This window comes from Chiloscyllium plagiosum, unplaced genomic scaffold (assembly GCF_037043375.1).
Source record: "Chiloscyllium plagiosum isolate Xiang-an unplaced genomic scaffold, Cpla_swu_hap1 HiC_scaffold_4, whole genome shotgun sequence".
NCBI lineage: Eukaryota > Metazoa > Chordata > Chondrichthyes > Orectolobiformes > Hemiscylliidae > Chiloscyllium > Chiloscyllium plagiosum.
In genome coordinates this window covers 130,884,235-130,910,194 of record NW_028270142.1, presented here as the reverse complement: position 1 = coordinate 130,910,194, position 25,960 = coordinate 130,884,235, and the positions used below count along the sequence as shown (strand labels likewise).

General features: G+C 40.7%; 1 protein-coding gene across 3 annotated transcripts in view; it reads right to left on the bottom strand.

Moving 5' to 3' along the window:
* Positions 1-1,434: 1,434 nt before the first annotated feature.
* mtcl1 (microtubule crosslinking factor 1) overlaps positions 1,435-25,960 on the bottom strand; it is a 211,681-nt gene continuing 187,155 nt past the window's right edge. For 2 of the 3 annotated variants that reach the window (XM_043687777.2, XM_043687776.2), the window contains exon 14: positions 1,435-3,312. In XM_043687777.2, the coding sequence (XP_043543712.2) occupies positions 3,079-3,312 (234 nt within the window). In that variant the 3' untranslated portion in view covers positions 1,435-3,078. Of the gene's footprint in view, positions 3,313-21,738; positions 21,796-25,960 lie in introns of all 3 variants that reach the window. The other variant, XM_043687778.2, reaches the window with a different exon arrangement.

Here is a 25,960-nt window from a genome sequence, read left to right as displayed (position 1 = left end):
GCATCTGCAGAGAGAAAACCATAATGTTACCATTTTGAGTCCAGTGACCCTTTGTCAGAACAGCTCTGGTAGTTTTCTCTCACTTCCTGTCCCATCACAGCAAATAATGATGATATAGAATACACTGTCTGAAAGGATTGCACAAACAGGAGCAAACATTAACTTTCAAAAGGGACTTACAAACATATTTGAAGAGAAATTATTGCAGAGGCACAGTGAAAGAGTGGAGAAATTGGGACTAGTTAGATATTTCTACCAAAGAGTTGAGAATGTGTTGTTGAAAAAGCACTGCAGGTCAGGCAGCAGTCAAGGTACAGGAAAATCGACGTTTCAGGAATGAAGGAGGGCTCTGGCCCGAAAAGTCAATTTTCCTGCTCCTCGGATGCTGCCTGACCTGCTATGCTTTTCCAACACACTCTCAACTCTGATCTCCAGCATCTGCAGTCCTCACTGTCTCCTAGTTGATCTCTACCAAAGAGATGACACAGGCATAGTGGGCCGAATGGCTTCATTTTGTGCTGAATCATTTTATATTCCCTTGAATCAATGTTACTGTTACTTCCAGACCAGATTACCTCAACACATGCTTCTCTGACTTCTAAATGTTGACCCAAATTCCAACTCATTCAGTACTCCACAAGCCCCAACATGATGCTGCTCCCTAAGTCCAACTTGATCATTCCAATTCACACTGATATACATCGAGTTTCCATTTGCTCATAATTCATTTCAAAATTCCTTGCACTCTTGCCCACTTTAATCTTCTTTACCCTTAACCACAGCCTAAAATTGTTTGTTTTCTGTAACTGTGGCTACTGAGCATTTTATGCTCCGGTTTACGGTTAGAATTGTTCTTTCAGCTGAAGGGAGCTGGTGGCCCAGTGCTGATGTCACAGGAATTATAATGCAGAACTAATGTTCTGGGACATGTGCAGAAGGTGAAATCTGAATTTAATAAAAAGCTGACCTAATGGTGATCACTATCAATTGTTTAAAAAAATACATCTGGTTCGCCCTTTAGGGAAAGAAATCTGCCTCGTTTACCTGGACTGGCCTACATGAGACTCCAAATCCATAGCAAAGTGGTTGACTCTTAACTGTCCTCTGGGCAATTAGGATTGGGCAATAAATATTGGATTAGCCAATGAAGCCCACATCCCATGAATGAATAAAATTAATTCCTTAAATTCCCTCCCTGATTCCTTTGTCTTGAAATGGAACAGAAAAGCTGGGAGGTAACATAGGTTAACCTTCTAAATGCAGACCACCTCCTAACAGTTGACCGTGCTAATGTGTCGTTGTTCCAATGTGATTGATTCTAATATGGCTGCTAGCAATCTTAATCATACCCACCCTCATAGTGATGGGTCTGAACATTAAACAAACAAATCCGTTCACATGTCACTTCAAATGAACTTGAAAGACAACATCAGATGTTGGAAATTCGGACATTTTATTTTACGGGTACATTATCTCTTACAGTGAACCCTAAAGACATCCATGACAATATTCAGTCTGAACAATATTTCAATATTTTCCAAAAATTATCAATACTGTACACAGACAGTTGAACTGTTACAATAATTTAGTTAAAAATGCTTTCTCCCTATTTAATGCAAGAAACACCAATAATTAAAATACAGTACATGTTTAACCTCACAATTTCATTGTCTTTTTGTTCCTCATATTTATGAGTGATGTCGGGGCACAGTAGCTATATACATGCACTAAAGTGCTATGGACCCAATGGCATGCAAATCAAGTATTGTACCATCATACATCTAATTTATTAAGACTGTCCGTATCTCTCCTCTTTTTCTGCCTTTTGCTCTAGCAAAAGAAAATTAAAACTATTTGATATAGCTTCTTTCTCTTGTCTCTAAATATGTACCATGCAACTCGTTTTTGTCGAGTGCACTGTGGACTCTCTGCAATAATATAACTAATGCTCCAATCAATATAAAGCACTTTACAAAGTCTCACTGGCATCAAATGTAGAATAAAATTAATGCTTTATAAAAGAATAATATTAGGACTATTTTACATGAAAAACAATACAGTGCAATGTAAAAGAAGCCAGTCCAAATTACTGAGAGACCGCTCCAAACCCTTCAACCTCTCAGGATTCTGATTCCTTTCTCTTCTTCCTGTTATATAGAGTGTACATTTTAACAGGTAAATACCTGGACACTATAACCGTCATACTGGGGTGTGCAACGCTGTATGGTAACACGCTGTATGGACACTAATGTAAGCAATGAATTACAAGACTCAGTTGACATAGTTACAAATTTTATTGTGGATAATGCTTCTGACCCTTTTTTTGTGTTTGTTGGAATTTTTCGATGGAAAAGAATTCCCCTACTTGACATGACCTTCAAGCTGTAGACACCTCCACAGCCACCGTTTTACGCGTGGCCGCTCAGTGGTCAGCTGACAGAAGGTGTAACTTTGGATGGAGCTGACCATGTGGGTCACCATCTCTCCCCACTCTCCCACCCTTCCTGTAGCTAGCCATCTGGTCCTAAAGTACAGGCCAAAACATTGCAGATCTGACTAGCAAGCAGCCCTCTAAGTGTTAAACCTGCATTCCTCACTTCCGTAAAGAGCACAGTGCTATAACCACCAGCTGTCAGGAAAACCAATTAGGATACATATCACCTGGATTAAAATTTTAACTTGGCCTCTTCTAGTAAACAGCAGTGAAGAAATAAATCTTGACTGAATATTCCAAATCGAGAAAGAATAGGAGGGTGGAGGGAGAAATCCTGCTGAATCTTCACTGCATACATTTCATACAACTCTGACTACTCACCATGATGGCTAAAGTAACAGAGATCCCTAAAATCATTGCCCTGCAGGCAAAGAAATCTCTACCTTTAGAGCCAATAGGTGCTGGCTGGTTTCAGTTTGCAATATAGACATTTCCATTGTTTTATAGATTTGATACACAACATTTATTCCTCCGTTCTTGACCTGTTAAATCCTTTAGAACTTCAACTGCTGACCAGGTTCGGTCACTTTGCAGGGTTGCCGTGATGATTAATTTTGATGGCGTTTTGCTGCTGAGCCAATGGCTCATGCGGTCTTGTGCTCAGTGTCACAGTGTGGCTCAGTGTGTTGGAGTGGTTCTGTTGCATGTGCGTCACTGCTTCTGGGTTGCCCGGCACAAGCTAAATCCCCAGAGGACGAAGACCGGGAGGCGGAGGGGGAGCGTGAAGCCCATCGTGATGGTGGACGTTGATTAGCTGGCCTGGCAGGGCGTGAGAAGCAGGATTCTAGTGGTGGTGCTACTGAGGACCGAGGTAACTCCTTACAACCCGGAAACAGAAAGAATAAAAGGCAAGATTAAGACATTGCAATGGAGGGAAAACAATCAGAAATCTTATCAACCTGTTAACTTGCACGTTCTCTTTCATGTCACTGGATTATCACTGAAATATTGAAAGGAGCATTTGCTAAGGGAATCTTAGTTAATATCAGCCATTATTCCTGAAATAGGACCACATTGCACAGTTACAAAACCATTCAAAACCCTCAACTTGTCTCAAGTTAACATTGGGCCTGTAATGGTAACAATACCCATTGATTAGTCAAATAAATGAAAGATTGATGAAAAATTGTTCTGACACCGGGAATGAGGATTACATTTCACATTCAAGGAACTGGATATCAAAACTTCTCTTGTTCAATGATAACTGCTCATTCAATCGCTCTTATTGCAATCAAGCCAAAACTTAAAGCAACATCAGCGCAATGTGTTGGAAACATTTAACCAATCAGTTGATCCACTCCTTTCTGAGGGTTTTGCACAGAATTGTGTTTCAGTAGTCCATGTGACCAATTGTTCCTAGTGTCCAATAACTTCATGCCTTTTTTTTAACGAGGGCTGAAGCACAGAGGACTTCCATGAAATAGTCTCATGAAATAAGCGAGCCAGAATACTCACCTGCTCTGTACCCTGAAAGGTGACAGGTGGAGAAGTATCCTGGACAGAGGATTTGTTTCAGGTAACCTTGGTAAGTGTGAAGCATCATTTTCCTGAACAGCACACAGTGACTGAAGGGCTCTATAATTAGCACAGAGCAGCTTTAAAACAGTCTTTGCTAGAAGACACAGGTGTGCAAATGTTGTGTACTAATGTCGTCTACGTTCAACCACAGAAGGTGACCTATTTAGGAAAGGAAATGCATGGCTCTCCATGAGACTAAACTGCAGTGAGAGTAAGAAGGAAAACAAAGTCCAAATATTGGTACAGGGCAAGTACATGAAATCTGAAAATATCCAAATGATTTGGTTGTTTGTTATAAAAGGTGACACTTATTCTCTCTTTTCGTCACTACACGATCCACTGGAACAACTCGGAAACACTTCTTCGTAAGCACCTTCCAAACCTGTGATTTCTATCATCCAGAGGAAAAAGCATAGCAAGCGCATGGGAACACCATCACCTGCACACTGCTCACCAAGCCATGCACCATTCTGACTTGCAGCTATATCACCATTCCTCTGCTGTTGCCAGGTCAGAATCCTGCATCTCTCTCAATTAGGATGCCCTTACACCACAAGAAGGCAGGTCACCACCACCTGCTCAAGGGCAATTAGGAATGGGCATTAAATGCTGACATCACCAGCGATAACTGTGAATGAATGAAAAGGCATCCCAATGCATTTCACGGAAATGATGTATATTTTGTGTGAAACACTTAAAAGAACACATCAAGGAAATATTTGGCGTCAAAGTAAATTTGTTGAAAGATACTCTGAGAAAACAATACTCTTATCTATGGGCTATATTGGTTGAATTACAAATAAAGTTTCTTCTTGGCAATGCATCTCACATTTCTACCATGTAAGCATTGAGCAACAGAGGTGACTCAGTATAATTAAATGCTAAATTGAGAGCTGTATGGGAAAGGCTGAGGGAATGCTTTGGAGTTCCTTAGTGAGGGTGCCTTCCAGTGGGTTGGCTCTCCAGTACCATTCACATTATTTCAGATCTACTTTGTTATCTGGAGCTTGGAAGGTGAATACAACAGACAGAATGACTTAAGGAAGAAGAAACAAAACAAAATACAATAAAGCAAATAAATCTGAAATACAGGCTTAACAAGTTAACAAGTTCTTTGTGTTTAGTGTGAAGTCAGAGTGCAAGATAGCAAAGACATAACCATCAGCTACAGCCATAGTTCTTGCTACAGCAATAGATCACTCAATGCTCAGGGTGACCAACACAAAACAGGAACAAACATCAAGAACCCTGCAGAAACTCAGCAAGTCCAGCAGAGAAACAGAGTTACCATTTCAAATCCAGTATGACTCTTCATCTGAAGAGCTCTAAAGAAGATTCATACAAGACCCAAAACGTTAGCTCTGCTTTTCTCCCTCCACAGGTACTGCCAGACCTGTTGAGTTTCTCCACTGTTCTTTGAGTTTGTTTCAGATTTACAGCACCTGCAGTATTTTGTTTTAATGCTAATCAGACCTAGAGGAAGCTGATGACTGATAAGCTAGGATATCAATATCAGAGTTTAAAATACAGCATGGACTGAAAGATCAGAAAATTTGGAGGTTTAAACATTTTTTTGTTAAGAAGTGCCACATCCTTAGCTAAAGAATTGAACAAAAAGAAAAGGGAGGATCTTAATTGACTAATCAGAATCATGGGTAATCTTAATTAAAACATATTACATAAGTACACTCCTCTTAAATCCCACAGTTTCGGGATTGAGGATTTCAAAACATGCCAATTTTCCAGAAAAAAAGTAAAATGTTTTTCATCCAATGATGCAGGAAAACCAACTGAAACTGAAATGCAAAACGTTTTAGAATAACGGTCATATTGCTGCTGATATTAATTCATTTCTAACACATCGGTTTAAATAATCTCTTCATCCCTCTCTCCTTTCCTTATATCAGCACAACCTGTTTAAAAAGAGGAAATTTCAAGCAGTAAATGTTCAGCTTTTGAGGAGCAACATTTGAGAGAACGTGAAGTGAGATAAAGAATAGGTTTTGACATTTCAATTCCAACTGCATTGAAAGTCTAATATCCGGCTTGAAAGGAAAATTCATTGTATGATGTCAAGAGTGACATGCAGTAGCTAACACGGTGCTATAAAAGCCAATTTCTAAATCAAATGTGCCATGTAACATTATGTTGAAATGCAGATACCGCACTCTAAAAATTGCAAATCCTTATGGGGCTTCACACTCTGGCCTGTTGGTGGCTCTGGCCTGGTATTTAAAACCCAAGTTAACTATTGATAAGCTTCATTTCTAAAGTGGAAATTGGAATGGACCTATCGGGCATGAGGAAAGGTTTCGGCGTCATAGTTGTACATATACTATAGTTTCACTGTAGTTTGTGGGCGGCACAGTGGCACAGTGGTTAGCACTGCTGCCTCACAGCGCCAGAGACCCGGGTTCAATTCCCGCCTCAGGCGACTGACTGTGTGGAGTTTGCACATTCTCCCCGTGTCTGCGTGGGTTTCCTCCGGGTGCTCCGGTTTCCTCCCACACTCCAAAAATGTGCAGGTTAGGTGAATTGGCCATGCTAAATTGCCTGTAGTGTTAGGTGCAGGGGTAAATGTAGGGGAATGGGTCTGGGTGGGTGCGCTTCGGCGGGTTGGTGTGGACTTGTTGGGCCGAAGGGCCTGTTTCCACACTGTAAGTAATCTAATCTAAAAAAAAATAACTGACTGATTTTTGCTCCCCAAACTCTAAAAGTAACCTCAGTTTAGCACTTTCTCTGGGTCTGAGTTAATGACACAGATGTTTAATTCCCACCTTCCCTACAGACCATTCTGTGACCTTGCTCATTCTTCCTTTCACTGTAGTTCTCAAATTCTCTTGATGGATTAACCAGGGTTGTGATTCCGGCCAATGTCGCTCTGAAACATCTTGACTGCCTTATGCAAGATTCACAGCATAGAATGTATTGGTCCTGGTGACTGACCATGTTCAGTTTGGTGTACATGCGCACCAAAGTTCCTCGGATCCCTGGTGCTTCCCATGGTCCTCGCGTTCATCGTGTCTTCCCTTGCCTTGTTGTCCTGCTATTGCACATTTATCGGGATTAAATTCCATTTACCACCAATTAGCCTATCTGACCAGCCTATCAATATCCTGGGGTGGCATGGTGGCTCAGTGGTTAGCACTGCTGCCTCATAGTGCCAGGGACCTGGGTTTGATTCCCACCTTGGACCTCAGTCTGTGTGGAGTTTGCACATTCTCCCCACATCTGTGTGGGCTTCCTCCAGGTGCTGTGGATACCTCCCACAATCCAAAATGTGCATGTCAGGTGAATTGGCCATGCTAAATTGCCCATAGTGTTAGGTGCATTAGTCAGAGGGAAATATAGTATGGGGAATGGGTCTGGGTGAGTTGCTCTCTGGAGGGTTGGTGTGGACTTGTTGGGCCAAATATCCTGTTTCCATACTGTAGGGAATCTAATTCTCTTGTAGTTCAAGGCTATCGTCCTCATTATTTATCACTGCACCAACTGTAGTATCATCCGTGAAACTACCAATCATTCCTCTTCCATTCACGTCTAACTCATGTATTTAAATCCCAAACACTGACCCTTGTGGTTTTTCACTGGACACAGATTTCTAATTGGAAAAACATTCCTCAACCTTATCCTTGGATCCCTTGGACTCTTAGTTTTTGCTTTCAGGCTCCCATGTAGGACCTTATCAAAAGCCACCCTGAAGTTCAAGTAGACAACGTCAAAAACATTGCCCTCTTCCATGCAGCCACCCACCTCTGAAAAATTTATTCAAGTTTGTCAGACATGACGTTCCCGAGATAAAATCATCATAATTGTTCTTGAGGAAGGAAGAACTAAATTCAAATCTCCCTGTGATCTGAAGGAGGGAAGGGCTTTCTCAACACAACCATGTCACTATTAAATCAATATTCCAGCCCTGCCAGTGTGACCTCCTGGAGTTCTCCCCTCTCCACTAAGATAATCTCTATGTCCTCCTCCTCCAACTCATCCTTCTCCCCATTATAGATTCATACGGCACAGAAAAGGCCCTTCAGCCTGTTGAGTCTGCGCCATATCTACCATTAAAAGTGTGCTAATCCCAATTTCCTGCACTTGTCCCATATCCCTGAAAGTTATGATATTTGAAGTGCTCCTCCAAATATTTTTTAATGGTTGAAAGGTCTTTAGCTTCCACTACCTTTCCGGGATGTGCATTTCTGATACCCACCATCCACTGAGTGAAACTGTTTTGTTCCCAAGTACCCTGTGAACCTCTTGCCCCTTACTTTAAAACTCTCATGATTGACCCCTCAGCCAAGAGGAACAGTTGCTCTCTATCCATCCTGTCTGTACCTCTCATAATCTTATTCACCTCAATCACATCCCCCCTCAGTCTTTGCTGTTCTAAAGAAAACAACCCAACTCTATTTAGTCTCTCCTTACAGCACAATTTCTCCCCCAGGCAATATCCTGGTGAACCTTTTCTGTACTCCCTCCAGTTCTATCACATCCTTCCTGTAGTGAGGGGACCAGAACTACACTTAATCCAGCTGTGGCCTAACCAACAACTCCAATATTACCTCCTTATACTCTATATGCTATAACTGACAAAGCAACTGTCCCATATACCTTCATCATTATCCTGTTCAGGTGCTTTGCCAACTTCAGGGATCTAAGCTACCGTTGTACTCTAAGGTAACCTTCTTCGCTGTCACTGCACCTCCAACTTTGTGTCATCTGCAAATTCATTAACTATACCTATGTTTCACATGTAAATCATTTCTATGAATGACAAACATCATGGACCCAGCACCGATCCTTGTGGCACTCCACTGGTCACAGGCCTCCAGTCTGAAAACAACCCTCCACCACCACCCTCTTTCTTCTACCTTCAAGCCAGTTCTGTATCAATGGTCAATTGGTTAATAGGGAAGTCAATGGTTTTAGGTCACAGGAAGTTATAGATGGGTCAGTCAGATGGGCAGATCAGTAGCAGATGGTATTTGACCTTGATATGTCTTAGATGATGCACTTTGGAAGAAGAAATAAGATTAGGGAGTATTTACGAATGACAGGACAGCGAAGAAGGTTACCTCAGAGTACAACGGGATCTTGAACAGATGGGTCAAAGGGCTGAGGAGTGGCAGATGGAGTTTAATTTAGATAAATGTGTGGTGCTGCATTTTGGAAAAGCAAATCAAAGTAGGACTTATACACTTAATAGTAAGGTCCTAGGGCGTGTTGCTGAACAAAGAGACCTTGGAATGCAGGTGCATAGTTTGTTGAAAGTAGAGTCGCAGGTAGATAGGATAGTGAAGGTGTTTGGTATGCTTTCCTTTATTGGTCAGAGTATTAAGTACAGGTGTTGGGAGGTCATGTTGCAGCTGCACAGGACATTGGTTAGGCCACTTTTGGAATATTGCGTGCAATTCTGGTCTCCTTCCTTTCGGAAGGATGTTGTGAAACTTGAAAGGGTTCAGAAAAGATTTACAAGGATGTTGCCAGAGTTGGAGGATTTGAGCTGTATGGAGAGACTGAACAGGCTGGGGCTATTTTGCCTGAAGTGTCAGAGGCTGAGGGGTGACCTCATAGAGGTTTACAAAATCATGAGGGGCATGGATAAGATAAATAGACAAGGTCTTTTCCCTGGGGTGGGGGAATCCAGAACTAGAGGGCATAGGTTTAGGGTGAGAGGGGAAAGACATAAAAGGGACCTAAGGGGCAACCTTTTCACGCAGAAGGTGGTGCTAGCTTGGAATGAGCTGCCAGAGGAAGTAGTGGAGGCTGGTACAATTACAGCATTTAAAAGGCACCTGGATGGGTATATGAATTGGAAGGGTTTAGAGGGATATGGGCCAAGTTCTGGCAAATGGGACTAGATTGGGTTGGGATATCTGGTCGGTATGGACAAATTGGACCGAAGGTTCTATTTCCATGCTGTCCATCTCTATGATCCTATGATCTTGGTGTCGTCTGCAAAATTGCTTCACATTCCTCTCACACTTTCTATCTATATCATTTACATACATAACAAACAAACAAACAACAAACAATTGTGACCCTTGTGGAACACCAGTGGACACTGGCCTCCTGTCACTCAAATAGCCTTCTACCCCTTGTGTCCTATTACTAAGCCAATTTCTGATCCATCTCACTAAGTTTCCCTCAATTCCATATGCCTTAATCTTCTCAATTTATCTCCCATGTCAAAAGCTTTGCTAAAATCCATATAAACTGAATTTCCCTCATCCACAACACTTGATCACACTTTTAACAAATTCTATCAAATTTGATAAGCATGACCTCCCTCTGACAAAGTCATGCTGTCTATCTCTAATTAAACCGGGCCTTTCCAAGTTGGTATTAATTCGCCCCTTCAGAATTTTCTCCAATACTTTCCCTTCCAGTCTATAATTTCATGGTTCATTGTTACCTCCCGATTTGAAAAGTGGAACATTTGCCATCCTCCAGTCCTCTGGCACTTTCCTAGTGGCCAGACAGGAATTAAAAATTATTTTCCATCATTCTCTCTCCCCTCATTCCCCATCTCCTCCTCATTCACCCTCACTCCTACTCTCATATCTCACCGACTTGCCTCTGCTGCATGCTGGGTTAAATTATCCCCAGACTTTTTTTGACTTGAATACTCAGTGCAATCTTAGCTCTGGCCAGAGATCAAACTCTAAAGAAATAAAATACCTTCCCATTAATTCCTACCATCCAACATTCCATGTAGAATAATAATAATTCTTCCCTGTACATTTCCTAAGCCAAGCATAAGATATTTCTAAATTGCTGTTTTAAGTTGCTCTGAACACTAAATTACTGTCGGGTTTTATACACAGCCAGCAGAAATTTGAAGTCTCCTGTAAAAATTGAGGTTTTTAGTCAGAACCAATTGTTGGATGAATACTTAAGGAGTCATATTACAAAGTGGTTAACTTTTGTCTGATAAATATAATAAATTCCAATATAATGCATGGGTGAAAGATTCAGAGGGGAATGGGTTATTTTATCAGGATGGCCTCTTACCTGTCCTTCAGATTACAAATCATGAGTGTATTGGTTAAAATCTATCTTGCAACCAGACCCAAAATAACTGGAAACACTCACAAACTTGTCAGTGTCTGGGGAGAGAAAATCTCAAAACCTTAAGGTAACAGTTCATAGAATCCCTACAGTGGGGGAACAGGCCATTTGGCCCATCAAGTCTACACTGACCCTCTGATGAGCACCCCACCCATCCTATAACTCTGAACCTCCCAAGGCCAATCCACCTAACTTGCACATCTTTGGACTGTGGAGTCAAACTAGAGTATCCGGAGGAAACCCACACAGACACTGGGAGAACATGCAAACTAGTCACTAAGGGTGGAATCAAACCCAGGTCCCTGTGAGGCAGAAGTGCTAACCACTAGACCACAATACCCACCCAAACATTTAAAAGACTTACGTTCCAAATATTAAAAAAAAACTGTTGCATTGCTAAAAGAATCATTGCTTGCTATTCCACCATTTGTTGACAGTAAGTCTGAGCTCTCATTACTGGATTAATACTTTGTGACTGGACTCATAGTCTTCTATTAAGACAAAGGAATGCCTGCTATTTCATGCTTTGATTGACAGCTCCCAGTGGTTATAGACTCTTTGAAATGGGACAAAGAATTACAACGTTAGTTTTGTTTTCATGAAGTTAAAGGAAATTTGTTTTTCTTCTGAATAAAGAATTCTTTAAGAGAGTTATCTTATATTATTTCAGCATTGGTCCTGAGGTCTCCCCATGATGTAAATTGTGTGATTTGGCATGGTAAGGTGTAAGGGCAGATTGGGGGAAATGCATTGGCACAGGGTTGGCAAGCGATTATGAACTGATTATGTGGAGGGTGTAGGCTGGAGGGTTGTTTCATTTTTTTTACTGTTACTTTAAAATAAACTTTGATAAAGTCTCGGACCACCAAGGCAGGCTTTCTGCCTGGCCCCCAGAATAAAATTCCAAAATTCCCGTCTACTTTCTTATAGGTTGGGTTTCTGGAACTGGTATATTTCCTGGCTGTGTGCTCCTAACTTGGGAGCAAAACTTCAGACAGTTATATTCTCTGCTATGAGCACAGATGGATCTAACTCTCCAAACGCTTGAACTGTGTCAAATGCACATTGTTTTGAAATAAATCTAAATTAGTTGGGTCAGATCGGTCTGGATTCAATATGATCTGCTGTACATTAGCCAAAATGAAGGGGGTAATTGCAAACTGGTGTTTCAGATGCTAAATGTGCCCATGAAACAGCCCTTTATAAAGCTGACATTATTTTAATGTTGCCTTTTAAAGCTCAAATCACACAATGGACCACAATGTAAGCATGCGGGAGGTACATCATCTCTTAAGTAGCTTCTGCAGCTGTGTGAAATCTGAGATATGGGCTGATTTTTATTTTACACAAACACTTTTAATTCCCAATGCAATGTGATATGGTGAACTTTGCTTTATAAAACGCTCACCAAAAGACGCAAAGTGACACTTCCTTCATATAACAGCGCCTCAGTCAGCTCCTTTTTCTTGGGAAGGTGAAGTAGCATAAGATATTTTTAATATAATGTCATTACCACCCTTAATTAGTGTCATCTATCATTTAATTGCAAGCAAATTAAATAAGACTTTAAGATGGTGATACATCATTTTAATCTACAGAATTATAATTGCGCAAGTTAAAAAGTTTTACTGTTACATTCTAAAAGATCGCAGTCTACACTTTTCTTGTAAGATAAAGCAGCTGCAGTTTGTCTATCAGCCTGGATGGAAATATGAAACCGACATTGGAAAATGGTCTGATTTCAGTGAACTGCTGCTCTGTCTAAACTCTCAATAATGTGCTATTCCTTGAAGAACGGGCTCCATTAAGGTCTTGGCAATGAGACTATAATCATGAGAATTCATCATTATTTATTGCTACTTGCTTAGAGCTCCTGAATTGAAAAATGAAATAGCCTTAATTTCAAACTCGTGTGTAAACTGGGAAAATAAATGGCACAACCAACGAATAATTGAATATGCTGTCAGATATGAATGAAGTTTTAGTGAGAGTCCTATACGATTACTTTTTAAACAATTTTCAACAAAGTTCTTGCATTTTGTGGGTTACCTGTATCGCAAAGGAACAATCTTTTGCTCATTTTTACCTTTGAAAAGCTGAAATCTGTTCTGTGTATTCCCCAATAGGCCCAGTTAGGGAAGGCAGGGGCTTAATGGTATTATCGCTGGACTGTTAATCCAGAGACCAAGGTAATGTTTATGGGGATCCAGGTTCAAGTCCCTTTATGGAAGGTGGTGGAATTTGACTTCAATAAGCATCTGGAATTAAGAGTCTAACGATGATCATGAACTGATTGTCGGAAAAACCTGTATGGTTCACTAATGTCCTTTAGGGAAAGAAACTGCCATCTTTACTTGGTCTGGCCTACATGTGACTCCAGACCCACAGTAATGTGGGCAATCACAGATGAGCAACAAATGCTGGACTAGCCTGCGAACTCCTCATCCCATGAATGATGTTTTCACATATACTCATAATATACTCAATAACATTATGAATGCAGTTGGTGTGATTTCTAGGACTATTAGTCCCCACATTCTGGAGGTGAAGCCAGCTGAACTAAGCTTCCTTGTAGATTGTGACTTATCAAACTCACAAGGCTCTTTCTCATTGATCATATAAGGGAAAGCAATTCGACACAGAGGTAAACTACCGAGGTCGGCAGAAAGAGGGGCTATCAACAGACATTCCATGTTGGGTTTAAAAGGTGAGGGACTGCCACAGTGGAAGCTAAAGCAGATTTTAATCGTGGAAACTAGGATTCAAAACACTGGATTGTTCCAGATTCATCTGGTAAACAGCTGGTGCGGTCCATGTATGTATAAGGGAGTGCCAATAAGAGGGGGCGTCTGAGGAGGAGTGGCCAAGGTGGAAAACAGTAAGAGTTTCACTGGGCTGAGGGTATCAGCTACAGGATTATCATGTCATGAGGAAGGCCAAGGAGTTAAGGAATTTGGAAATTGTTGCCCGAAGTGATCTGTGGGAAGATTTTTGTTCCAGTCCAGGAGGTGAATGAAAAGGCAGAAACCGGACATGAATAGCAAGGGAGACAAGATCATATTGGATCTGGACTTGGTGATGGGACCCATTAGCTTCGTTAGCTGGCCAGAATAGTTAGCTTTATGATGCAAGCAAATTGGAATCCAATTTTTGCAACTCAAGGTCCCACAAAAATAGCATGAGATAAATGACAATTTAATCTATTTTAATAACCTTGTCTTAAATTTACACAGCCCTCTTGCATCTGCCTGTCTGTCAGTTTCGAGAGCTAGAGGATAGAACCTGAGATGGAAACTGGGAAGCATTTCCAGAATTAAGAAAAACGATTTCAAAATCCTCAAATTGGAACCGAATGCTATGAAGCTGTAGGTTACAACTGTGTGCCATAAGGTCTGGTTGTAACCACTGAGAATCCAGATTTCATGACCCTGAGCTAAAGTTCTGCCAGAGCTGGAGAGATAGTTTCCAACTTATTATCAAGCTGTTGAATCTCATTGTTTTTTTTCTCCCACTTTTCTTGTGAACAATAGCTATACCACTAGAATAATCCCCAAATTGAAGACATTCTGTATTTAATACCTTCAAGGAGATAACTATAAATAGGTTTCTACATGCCTAACGATAATAATTAATACTCTTTAATTTAGTCATTCAGTAGTATGGAACTTGAGTATTGCTGAAAGAAGACATCATTTATTGAAGTTTCTCATCTTGTACCCATCAGGATATTTCACAAGAGTATAAATTCAAATTCTGCAACTGAGCAATTGCAGGATTTGCTCATTTGCAGGATAATCCTGAATGTGTGAGAAGTTACACTGTAAACCAACTTAGGATTGCAAGTTGGGTTTTCAGTATTGCAGTACTTACATATTCTGAAAGCCACACAGATTAATAAACAGGGCCCTGTTCTTTGCCCTAACAAATCAGAGACAATCTCTTGGTTTACCAAAGTCTGGTTGTTAACTGCCAAACAACATTAATAGAATATGTGCCTTCTTCATGGCCTTCTACCAATCACTCATTCTCTCATGCAGTATACATGTTGGATTCGCTATGAATTTGCATCCTTGTAAAATTTCCTGAAGATGCAAAGCTTCAACAAAACATGCCTTTTTTCAGAAACAGTCATTAATCTCATAGGCATTGAGAAAAACTTGTAAACACAGTGAAATAAAGAGAACAGGCTCAAGACATTTGTTAGTGTAGAAGAGACATTGCAGGCAGTTGTCAAAACAAAAGGAATATCAAAAGAATGGAAAGCTGCCAGGAAAACAGAAAGGTGACCAGTAACAATTACAAACGTGCTCGGAGGAGGGAGTATCACAAATCCAAAAGCAGATACATTTTTAAAAGAGAATGAGAATAAGCTGGAAACATTCATCAGGCCAGACAGTACCCAGCCAGTGAAATGACAGCTAATGGATAAAACTGACCTTTCTGTTAGGTTGGAAACTCAAAGGAAAAGCAAAGAAGTTGAATGCAGAGAGGGGAAAGTTAATGGAAAGACCAACCACAGTGAAGAACTCAACGTGTTACTGACCTACAGTACTAATTAATGATCATCTGTAATTGAAAACTTAAATCATTCTGTTTTTGCCATTAGACTGCGATTTTCATACAACTTCCTAGCTGTTTCTGGAGGAAATGCTGGGCAGTCACTTAAAAGGTTACTAGAAAGTTGTATCAGGTTGGTCTTGGGTGTCCCAAGAGATGCTGCTGTTTCCCACTTGTACCTAAATAATCAATGTCTTTTAAAAAGTGCGTGTAAGCAGCTGAAAATTGTTCTAATTTTTAAGTGTTGTCACAGAGGTAATAGTGAATGCTAATTTCATATGAAGGCTACTTAAGATGTTAAGAAGAATGTTCCTTTCCTTAAATTAAATTTTCAATGTTGATTCAATGAATGAGGAAATTACTTGGTAATTAATTAATGTTTTTTGGCCCATTAGTCCTGAGCTGTCATTGCTAACAAATGCATCATTTAAGCAGAGAGAGGGGGAAAGGATCAAAGAGGACTCAGGAATTGCCTAATGTTTATGAACTACTTGCATGAAAAGCATTAACGAATGAAAGAGCTTTTAAATGATTTCTACATTTTTTTTAGACAGCCAACATTAATAAAGAATAAAAGCAGATCCAGATTAAGAAATGTCTGTTTAACTCACTTTGTGTAAAGTCTGTTTACGATTACTAATAGTGTAGACATCTCTCTGACACAGTTCACGAATGTCCTATTGCAGGGGGCACTAATATCTTTTTGCAGTCTCTTTGTAAGAAAAGTATAGTCTGTTAAAATCATTCCAAGTATAATAAATGGAATAGATAAATATGTTTAAGGCATTGATTTTACTTCATGGAGATCCAATATTCATTAAGAAATATAAATCTTCCCCCTATCTGTCCATAATTTTCTGCTTTTGTAATCCAGAGAATAGTAACTTGTGCACAAATATCAAGACATGTTTCATTGGTGGACTAAAGAATATGGACATTAAATGAAAATTGAATGTTTTAGGAGGATGGTCAAATGCTGGGTGAAAATGTTGTGATTTAGAGAGTCTCTCGAAGGAGGAGACAGAGGTAGAAAGATTTTGAGAAGAAATTGTAGAGTGTGGGGCCTAGCTGATTGATAGGGGCAACAGCAGAGGGCAGAGTTAGAGAAATGGAGCACACAGAATCATACAGTACAGAAAGGCCCTTTGGCCCTTCAAGCCGCACCAGAATTTTGTACAGCTGTAGCATGACCTCGTGTTTCCAAAACTTAATCCCTCTACTAATAAAAGTTAACACATTGTATGCCTTCTTAACAGCCTTATCAACCTGGGCGGAATCTTCCAGGGATCTATGTACATGGAGATCAAGATCTCTCTGCTTATCTACACTACCAAGAATCTTACCATTCACCCAGTACTCTGCATTTCTGTTACTCCTTCCAAAGTGAATCACCTCACACTTTTCTGCATTAAACTCCATTTACCACCTCTCAGCCCACTCTGCAGCTTATCTATGTCCCTCTGTAACCTACAACATCCTTCGGCACTATCCACAACCCCACCAACCTTAGTGTCATCCATAAATCTACTAACCCATCCTTCTACGCTCTCATCCTGGTCATTTAGTGGGCGGCACGGTGGCACAGTGGTTAGCACTGCTGCCTCACAGCGTCAGAGACCCGGGTTCAATTCCCGCCTCAGGTGACTGACTGTGTGGAGTTTGCACGTTCTCCCCGTGTCTGCGTGGGTTTCCTCCAGGTGCTCCGGTTTCCTCCCACCATCCAAAGATGTGCAGGTCAGGTGAATTGGCCATACTAAATTGCCTGTAGTGTTAGGTAAGGGGTAAATGTAGGGGTATGGGTGGGTTTCGCTTCGGCGGGTCGGTGTGGACTTGTTGGGCCGAAGGGCCTGTTTCCGCACTGTAATCTAATCTAATCTAATTTATAAAAATGACTAACAGCAGTGGACCCAGAACAGATCCTTGCAGGACACCACTAGTAACTGAACTCCAGGATGGACATTTCCCATCAACCACCCGCCTCTGTCTTCTTTCAGCTAGCCAATTTCTGATCCAAACTGCTAAATCGCCCTCAAACCCATGCCTCTGCATTTTGTGCAGTAGCCTACCATAGGGATCCTTATCAAATGCTTTACTAAAATCCATATACACCACATCAATCACTTTAGCTTCATCCACCTGTTTGGTTACCTTCTTAAAGAACTCAATAAGATTTGTGAGGCACGAACTACCCTCCACAAAACTGTGTTGACTATCCCTAATCAAATTATTCCTCTCTAAATGATTATAAATCCTATCTTTTATAACCCTTTCCAACACTTTATCCACAACTGAAGTAAGGCTCACTGGTCTATAATTACCAGGGTTGTCTCTACTCCCTTCTTGTACAAGGGAACAACATTTTCTATCCTCTAGTGTTATGGTACTATTCCTGTAGACAATGACAACATAAAGATCAAAGCCAAAGGCTCGGTAATCTCCTCCCTGGCTTCCCAGAGAATCCTAGGATAAATCCCATCCGGCCGAGGGGATTTATCTATTTTCACACTTTCCAGAATTTCTAACACCTCCTCCTTGTGAACCTTAATCCCATCTAGTCTAGTAGCCTGTTTCTCAGTATTCTCCTTGACAACATTGTCTTTTTCGAGTGTGAATATCAACGGAAAATATTCATTTAGTGCTTCCTCTATCTCCTTTGACTACCCACACAACTTCCCACTACTGTCCTTGATTAGCCCTAATCTTACTCTTGTCATTCTTTTATCCCTTATATACCTGTAGAAAGCTTTAAGGTTTTCCCTGATCCTATCCGCCATTAACTTCTCATGTCCCCTCCTCGCTCATCTTACCTCTCTCTTTAGGTCTTTCCTGGCTACCCTGTAATGCTCAATGGCCCTGACAGAGCCTTCATATCTCATCCTAACATACCCATGACAAGGGATTCAACTTCCTTAGTAAACCACGGCTCCTGCACTTAACAACATCCTTCCTGTCTGACAGGTACATACTTATCAAGGACGCACAGTAGCTGTTCCTTGAATAAACTCCACATTTCTATTGTGCCCATGACCTGCTGTTTACTTTCCCATTCTAAATCTTGTTTAATCACATCATAATTGCCTTTCCCCCAGCTGTACCTCTTGCCCTCCAGTGTATACCTATCCTTTTCCATTGCTAAAATAAACATTACTGAATTGTGGTCACTATCACCAAAATTCTCACCTACCTCGAAATCTAACACCTGGCCGGGTTCATTACCCAGTACCAAAGCCAATGTTGCCTCTCCCCTTGTTGGCCTGTCTACGTACTGTGTCAGAAAACCCTGCTGCACACATTGGACAAATACTGACCCATCTAAAGTACTTGAACTATAGTATTCCCAGTCAATATTTGGCAAGTTCAAGTCTCCCATAACAACTACTCTGTTAGTCTCGCTCCTATCGAGAATCAACTTTGCTATCCTTTCCTCTATAGCTCTGGAACAATTTGGAGGCCTATAGAAAACTCCCAAAAGGGGACCTCTCCTTTCCTGTTTCTAATCTCAGCCCATACTACCTCAATTGACGAGTCCACAAATGTCCTTCCTGCAGCTGTAATACTGTCCTTGACTAACAATGCCACAGCACTTTCCCATAGGGCGGCATGGTGGCTTAGCGGTCAGCACTGCTGCCTCACAGCAACAGGGTCCTGGGTTCGATTCCCACCTGTCTGTGTGGAGTTTGCACATTCTCCCCGTGTCTGCGTGGGTTTCCTCCCACAATCCAAAGATGTGCAGGTCAGGTGAATTGGCTATGCTAAATTGCCCACAGTGTTAGGTGCATTAGTCAGAGGGAAATATAGGGTAGGGGTTTGGGTGGGTTTCTCTTCGGAGGGGTGGTGTGAACTTGTTGGGCTGAAGGGCCTGTTTCCACGCTGTAGAGAATCTAATCTAATCTTCTCTGTTCTTACTGAAACACCTAAATCCCAGAACCTGCAACAACCATTCCTGTCCCTGCTTTAAACATGTCTCTGAAATGGCCACAACATCGAAGTCCCAGGTACAATCCATGCTGCAAGTTCACCCACCTTACTCTGGATGTTCCTGGCATTGAGATTGACACAGTTCAAACCAGCTTTTTGCTTGCTGATGCCATCTTGCGACCCTGAACCCTTATTTCCGACCTCCCTACTCTCGACCTTCTCTATACTTGAACTACAATTCAGGTTCCCATCCCCCTGCTGAATTAGTTTAAACCTACCTGAACAGCATTAGCATATGATCCCCCTCAGGATATTGGTACCCTGCTGGTTGCGGTGAAGACCATCCTGTTTGTAGAGGTTCCACCTACCCCAGAATGAGCCCCAATTATTCAATTATGCCCCAATTTGTGACAAGATTAGACGGTTCTGACTTTGTATGCCTCGACTGATAAAGTGGACAAGTTGGACCAAAGGGTCTGTTTCCGTGCTGTATATCTCTATTTGTTAGGCCTGATATGAAGCCCCTTGCTGATTCTACTTGATCCTTGTATGTACTCCCACTCATTGTTTTGCTTCGCTTTATAAGTATGTTCTCTTGTCAGGATAGTGTTCAATCAGACTTGACAAAAGATGTCTATCTGAATTGTCTAATACTTTCTCTTTTTCAAATGTCAACACACCCATTGTGCATTTTTATCATTATTTGGATAAAGGCAGGATTAGATAAAGGTATTTAAAGGAATCTGGAATTAAGAGTCTAATGATGACCATGAATCTATTGTCGATTGTTGGAAAAACCCATCTGGTTCACTATTGTCCTTTAGGGAAGGAAACTGTCATCCTTACCTGGTCTGGAGTACACAGAACATTACAGTGCAGTACAGGCCCTTCGGCCCTCAATGTTGCACCGATCTGTGGAACGATTCTGAAGCCTATCTATCCTATACTGTTCCATTTTCATTCATATGTTTATCCAATGACCATTTAAATGCCCTTAAGGTTGGCGAGTCTACTTCTGTTGCAGACAGGGTGCCCCATATCCCTACTACTCTCTAAGTAAAGTGACTCCAGACCCATACCAATATGGCTGACTCGGAACTGCCCTTTGGGATGGGCAATAATTGCTGGTCTAGTCAGCACCTGCCCTCATCACATAAATTTATACAAAGAAAAACACCCAGTGTTATATTTCCATATTACACTAGAGTTTATTTTTATAATGCATAATCTATCTTTTGGAATTAAGTACATTCGGTATGTATTAACTTAAGAGAAACTATTTTCTTTGTCTCTGATGCTCCAGGTTTAGTAAAAAAAAACTGACACACTTATTAAAGACAAATGCTAGTCTCCATCATGTAAGAGAGAAAATGCTATGGAACCAGGTTGCAAGTAGATGTGATGCCAATCAAATGAGCTGCTTTAGAACAAACCAGGATGATGGTGTCAAGCTTATTGATTGTTGTTGGAGTTGCAATCACCCAGGAGAGTATTCCATCACACTCCTGACTTGTGCCTTGCAGATGGCTGACAGGCCTATGTGGAGTCAGAAAGTGAGTTACTCATCACGGAATTGGTCTCCAATTGACTTGCTAATGCATGAACATTACATGATCAGTCTCAGATTGGCTACATGGGTCCAATTTGTGATTGTATTCTTAAGGGTGTTGATAATCTTATTGGTACCATTTTCATTTATCACCTGACTGCCTGAAATGTGAGTCATTTTATGGGAACATCCTTTATCATTTCCCTGCTAATTTACTAAGTTTACAGATCTTAACATTTAAAAGATATTTGGATAGGTACATGGATAAGAAAGACTTAGAGGAATCGGGGCCAAACACAGGCAGGTGGGAGTAGTTTAGTTTGGGAAACTTGGTTGGCATGGATGAGTTGAACTGAAGGGTCTGTTTCAGTGCTGAATGACTCTATGACTCCATAAGATTAACCGGTAATGTTGCAATACACTGCTTTTCCATTCATTCCATTTAGTCGGAGTCACACAAACCTCATTCTTCTCAAACTGTACAGCTTAAAGCATTTGATAATGATCAAAAAATGTATGATCCAGTTTCAATATCATAATACAGGTAACTAATTTGGAAAATGAAGGATCTTTCTACTGATATTTATTAAACAGATAGCTCAAACGCCAGCAAGGTTGTTAATAAAGAACTTACAGTAGTGAGGCAGCAGGGTTAGAGTCCCCAGGGGGTGGTTAGTAAGAGAGTTTGGCTCTGGGCAGAACAGACAGAAGAAAAATAAGACAAGATAAAGAGCAAAGTTACACATTGATACAGTTGTTATTAAACAGAAAGACCTGCAAGTTTTATACAGTCCCTTCACAAAACCCAAAGCACTTTATAGCCATGTAAATAAATTCGAAGTGTGGTTATTACTATAATGTAGGAAATGTGGTAGCCCAATTGTGCACAGAAAACATTCAGAAACAGCTAGGTGATAATGACCAGAGAATCTGTTTGTGATGTTGATTAAGGACAGGACATTGGAGATAACTCCCCTGCTCATGCTCCAAATTATGTCATTAATTTACATGATTTTACATCCAACTGAAAGAGCAGCTATGGTTTTCAATATCTTGGGAGTACATCCCTGGATAGAATGTTATGTTCAAATCCCTGGAAGGGGACTTGAACCCACAATCTTCAAGCTGAGTAGTGAGTAGAACAAAGAGAGTTTCAGCTGGTAATGTTAATGTGTAGGGTACTCTCCAAATTGATCAGTTACTGATTCAGAAACAGATACATTTTGACGTCAGGACTCATAGGTTTGCCCGAATGACTCAGTTACTCAATGGGGATTTTCAATATGAGCATACTAATTGTCCACTGACCTAAAAACAATTGACATATGAAGCGTTAAGTTTGAGTTACCTCATTAGGTGCAACGAGGTTTAACAAATTTACTGTGGATCTTAGGATCAAAGCAGAATTAAAGATTTCAATGAATGCTCATTGTGCACAGACTGTTGAATTCATACATCAATCTCGCTTCAAGTAGTATAAACCACACGTTATATACTCGATGGTTATAAATCAAAAAGAAACAGCTGTAAAATATTAATTTGAGAACAACTTACACACATAAAAATAAAATAAAATAGATCATTTTAAAGATGTCCCCTGTCTCCATTGTTTGATAAAGGAACATTACTTTAAGGTGTTCCAAACCAGGGAGTGATCAGTGGGAAGCTTGTCCCTGTTTCAGACATGTCCCTTGTGTGTATGTTTTTACCTGTCACCATACCCACGATAGTAAACTGACTCTCTCATGTTGAAAAAACCTTCATGAGGCACATCTGAACACAATTCCCCTCTTCTTCCAGAAGCTGGCCAATAAAAGGAAGGAGACAACCAGCGAACAAAATGGAGGAGCCACTTCATGGCCAACCCTGATTCCTATGGAAAGGATCACTATTGACACCATAGAAAAGGGACAGAGCAGTCAGCAGTGGAGATGGTGAGTCTGAGCTTTGGGAGATGCAGAGCGCATTGGCATCTTTTACAGAGCATTTATAACAGAAAAAGGGCCATTCGGCACATCAGGTCCTTGCTGTTGTTCATTATCCACACAGGTCTCCTTTGTCTTCAGCAACATATCCATACAATCATATCTCCCTGAAGTAATTATTTTGCTTTCTGTATCAATTTGATTCACATTTACTATTTCTCGTGGCAAGGAGTTAGTTCCAAATTCCAATCACTTTCTGTTTACAGAGTTTTGAATTCTGCACTGGATTTATTACTGACTATCCTACATGTGGAAGCCTCTCCTGTACTTTATAATCCACCCCACAGGGGCTTTTCTTTGCAGTGACAACTTCACTCTTACCTTCTCCCCTTTTATTGGAATCCTCATATCAAACTGACCAATAACGGCCTGGGGTCTGTGGGTTCTGATCACTTTATGAAGCTGTTACAAGATAAAGAGATACATTGACCTTCTGATGATGGTTTCTACCTTTTGAAAGGCATTTTAACGATTGCTTCTTCGCCTGAACCCAAAATAAATCCCTAGCAGTTTTGATATTCTTCCTATAGGAGGGTGGGTTTTCTCAGCACTTTGAAATGAATGGTCTTTGGATAATCTGATCTGCCTGAGTGTAGACAGTGGAGACACCCACTCAGTGAGTTTATCACCTCCATCTGACAGACCAAACAGATAGGACTCAATTATAGTGAATCCTAGAGTCACATTTCTGTCAGGGTTGGGCTTGAACATGATTTCCAGTTAGGAATAATGAGAATTCAGACGGAAGCTTCAGTTGGATTTTCCAGTATACATTCCAACCACCCACCAGAATGTGAACATATTACAAGAAATGGCTTTATTTACACCAATAAAACCTAACATACCAAAGGGCTTCAATTATTACTGAAAGAGTTTGAAGGCCAACATCATAATATAATCAAGAAATATCACTGAATAGAGGCTATTCAGCCCATGGAATCCATACTGGCTCTGTAAGAATTGCATAGTTTTTCTCATTCCCATGCCTTTTCACCCTGGCCTTTCAATTTCTTTTTCCTTTAGCTATTTCACCAATTCCCCGATTAATGTCACAATCAAAGCCACCTCATTCTCTGGGACTGCCTTCCAGATCTGAGATATGATTAGGGTTAGTATTGTTCATATATAGTATTGGAACATATGTAACATACTACTATAATGACAATTACAATACTGTAAATAATCTGGGATTGTAGTTTTAGAGTTAATATCAATGCTATAATTGTAAGGAGGTGTTGGCTGCAGCTTATTGGCTGTGCATGATTATTCCTGCTCCTATATTATCAGTGCAGTGAGTTAGACAATAGGCTCACTTGTGGATTCTAGATACTGATCCCCGACCCCCAGTTGCTTCAATGATGCAAAATTCAGTCCTTTCAGACACAATTGTGTGAATCACAATCAAGGGCAGCTATGCAATGATTACTGAACCAGCATCAATATTCTCTTTGGGACCCACGAGTCATACCAAACATCAGCCTGAGGTGTTACATCAGACATAACGCAGCAACCACATAGGCAGATAATTGGCACTTACACTACTAGGCTTGTTCCAGAGTTTTTCAAAGTGAGCGACAGCATAACCTCTGAATTGCAAATCAGCTATTAGTATAGTAGGAACATCAGAATGGAAGTTTGCCATTTAGCTTTGAGCTTTTCCTGTTCAGTAAGATCATGTCCCTGATTCCACTTACCTGCCTTAGTTCCATAGCCCTTGGCAAAAGCAAAGCAACTAGCAATCACACGTTGAGATTTGAAATCAATCATTGAGTTAGTGTCAATTGCCTTTTTGTGAGAGAAGATTCTACATTTCTATCACCTTTTGTTCAATATTTTCCTTGATCTGCTTTCTGAAGGGCCTACCCCAGTTTTGTGTGTTGTCTCCTTGTTCTAGACCCAGTGGAAAAGTTGTTCTTATTTCCCTTCAAAATCTTAAAACATAAATCTCCTGAAGTTTCCGCATTACAGGCAACTTATTTGTTTTTCTCTTTGCGTGCTGGGTGTTCAGGAAAGATGAAAGCATCATTAGAATGTTAAAATATTTCTTTACACTGGGCAAAAGTATTCATTTTCGATTGACTTTTTCCTTCTAGAAATGTGACCAAATTTCAGGAGCGAGGGTCACTCTGCAGTTAATTTGGATTCCTGCTGCTAATTGCCAGATCTTCCACCTTGTTCCTTCCTGCTCACAGCCATTTCCTGTGCTCATGTGCTCCCACTGTCACTGCTTCCCAAGAAATTTGAGAATAAAATACACTGTTGTTTGACAGTACAGAATCTGAGTATCTCTGAAAAAGGCACATTCATTTTCATTTTGTGCTCATCGGGACATTCACAAGAAATACTGCTGTAAAGGGCAACAACATGTTACACAAAGTGAGAAAAAAAGTGTTCATTGGTTGGGAAGTGGATTCTGATTGGTCGAGGCATTACCATGGAGATTGCACCATTTGGTGATCACCGACAGTTATCTGCAAAGCATTGCTTAAGATTAAACCAGGCAGGTTGATGCGGATTTGCCAAGGCATTGCCCCAAAGAATGAACTATCAACTGTCACCAATTTTGTTGAGTTGAAACAAGTGCAGTGCATGTACATGAAAGCAAAATACTGTGGATGCTGGAGATCTGAAACCAACACAGAGAATGCTGGAATAACTCAGCAAATCTGCGAAGACAGAAATAGAGTTAACGGTTTGAGTCCGGTATTCCTCATCTTCAGAACCAAGTTCTCAGTGTTTGCTGCGGTCCATGTACAAGTGCTTTCTGTCTGCAAAATACAGAGCGCTGTACCTTACAGTACACGTAAGGACACCAACCTGTAATTGACTGACAATTCTAAATTGATTCTACTGTGCACAGGAAGATGCATA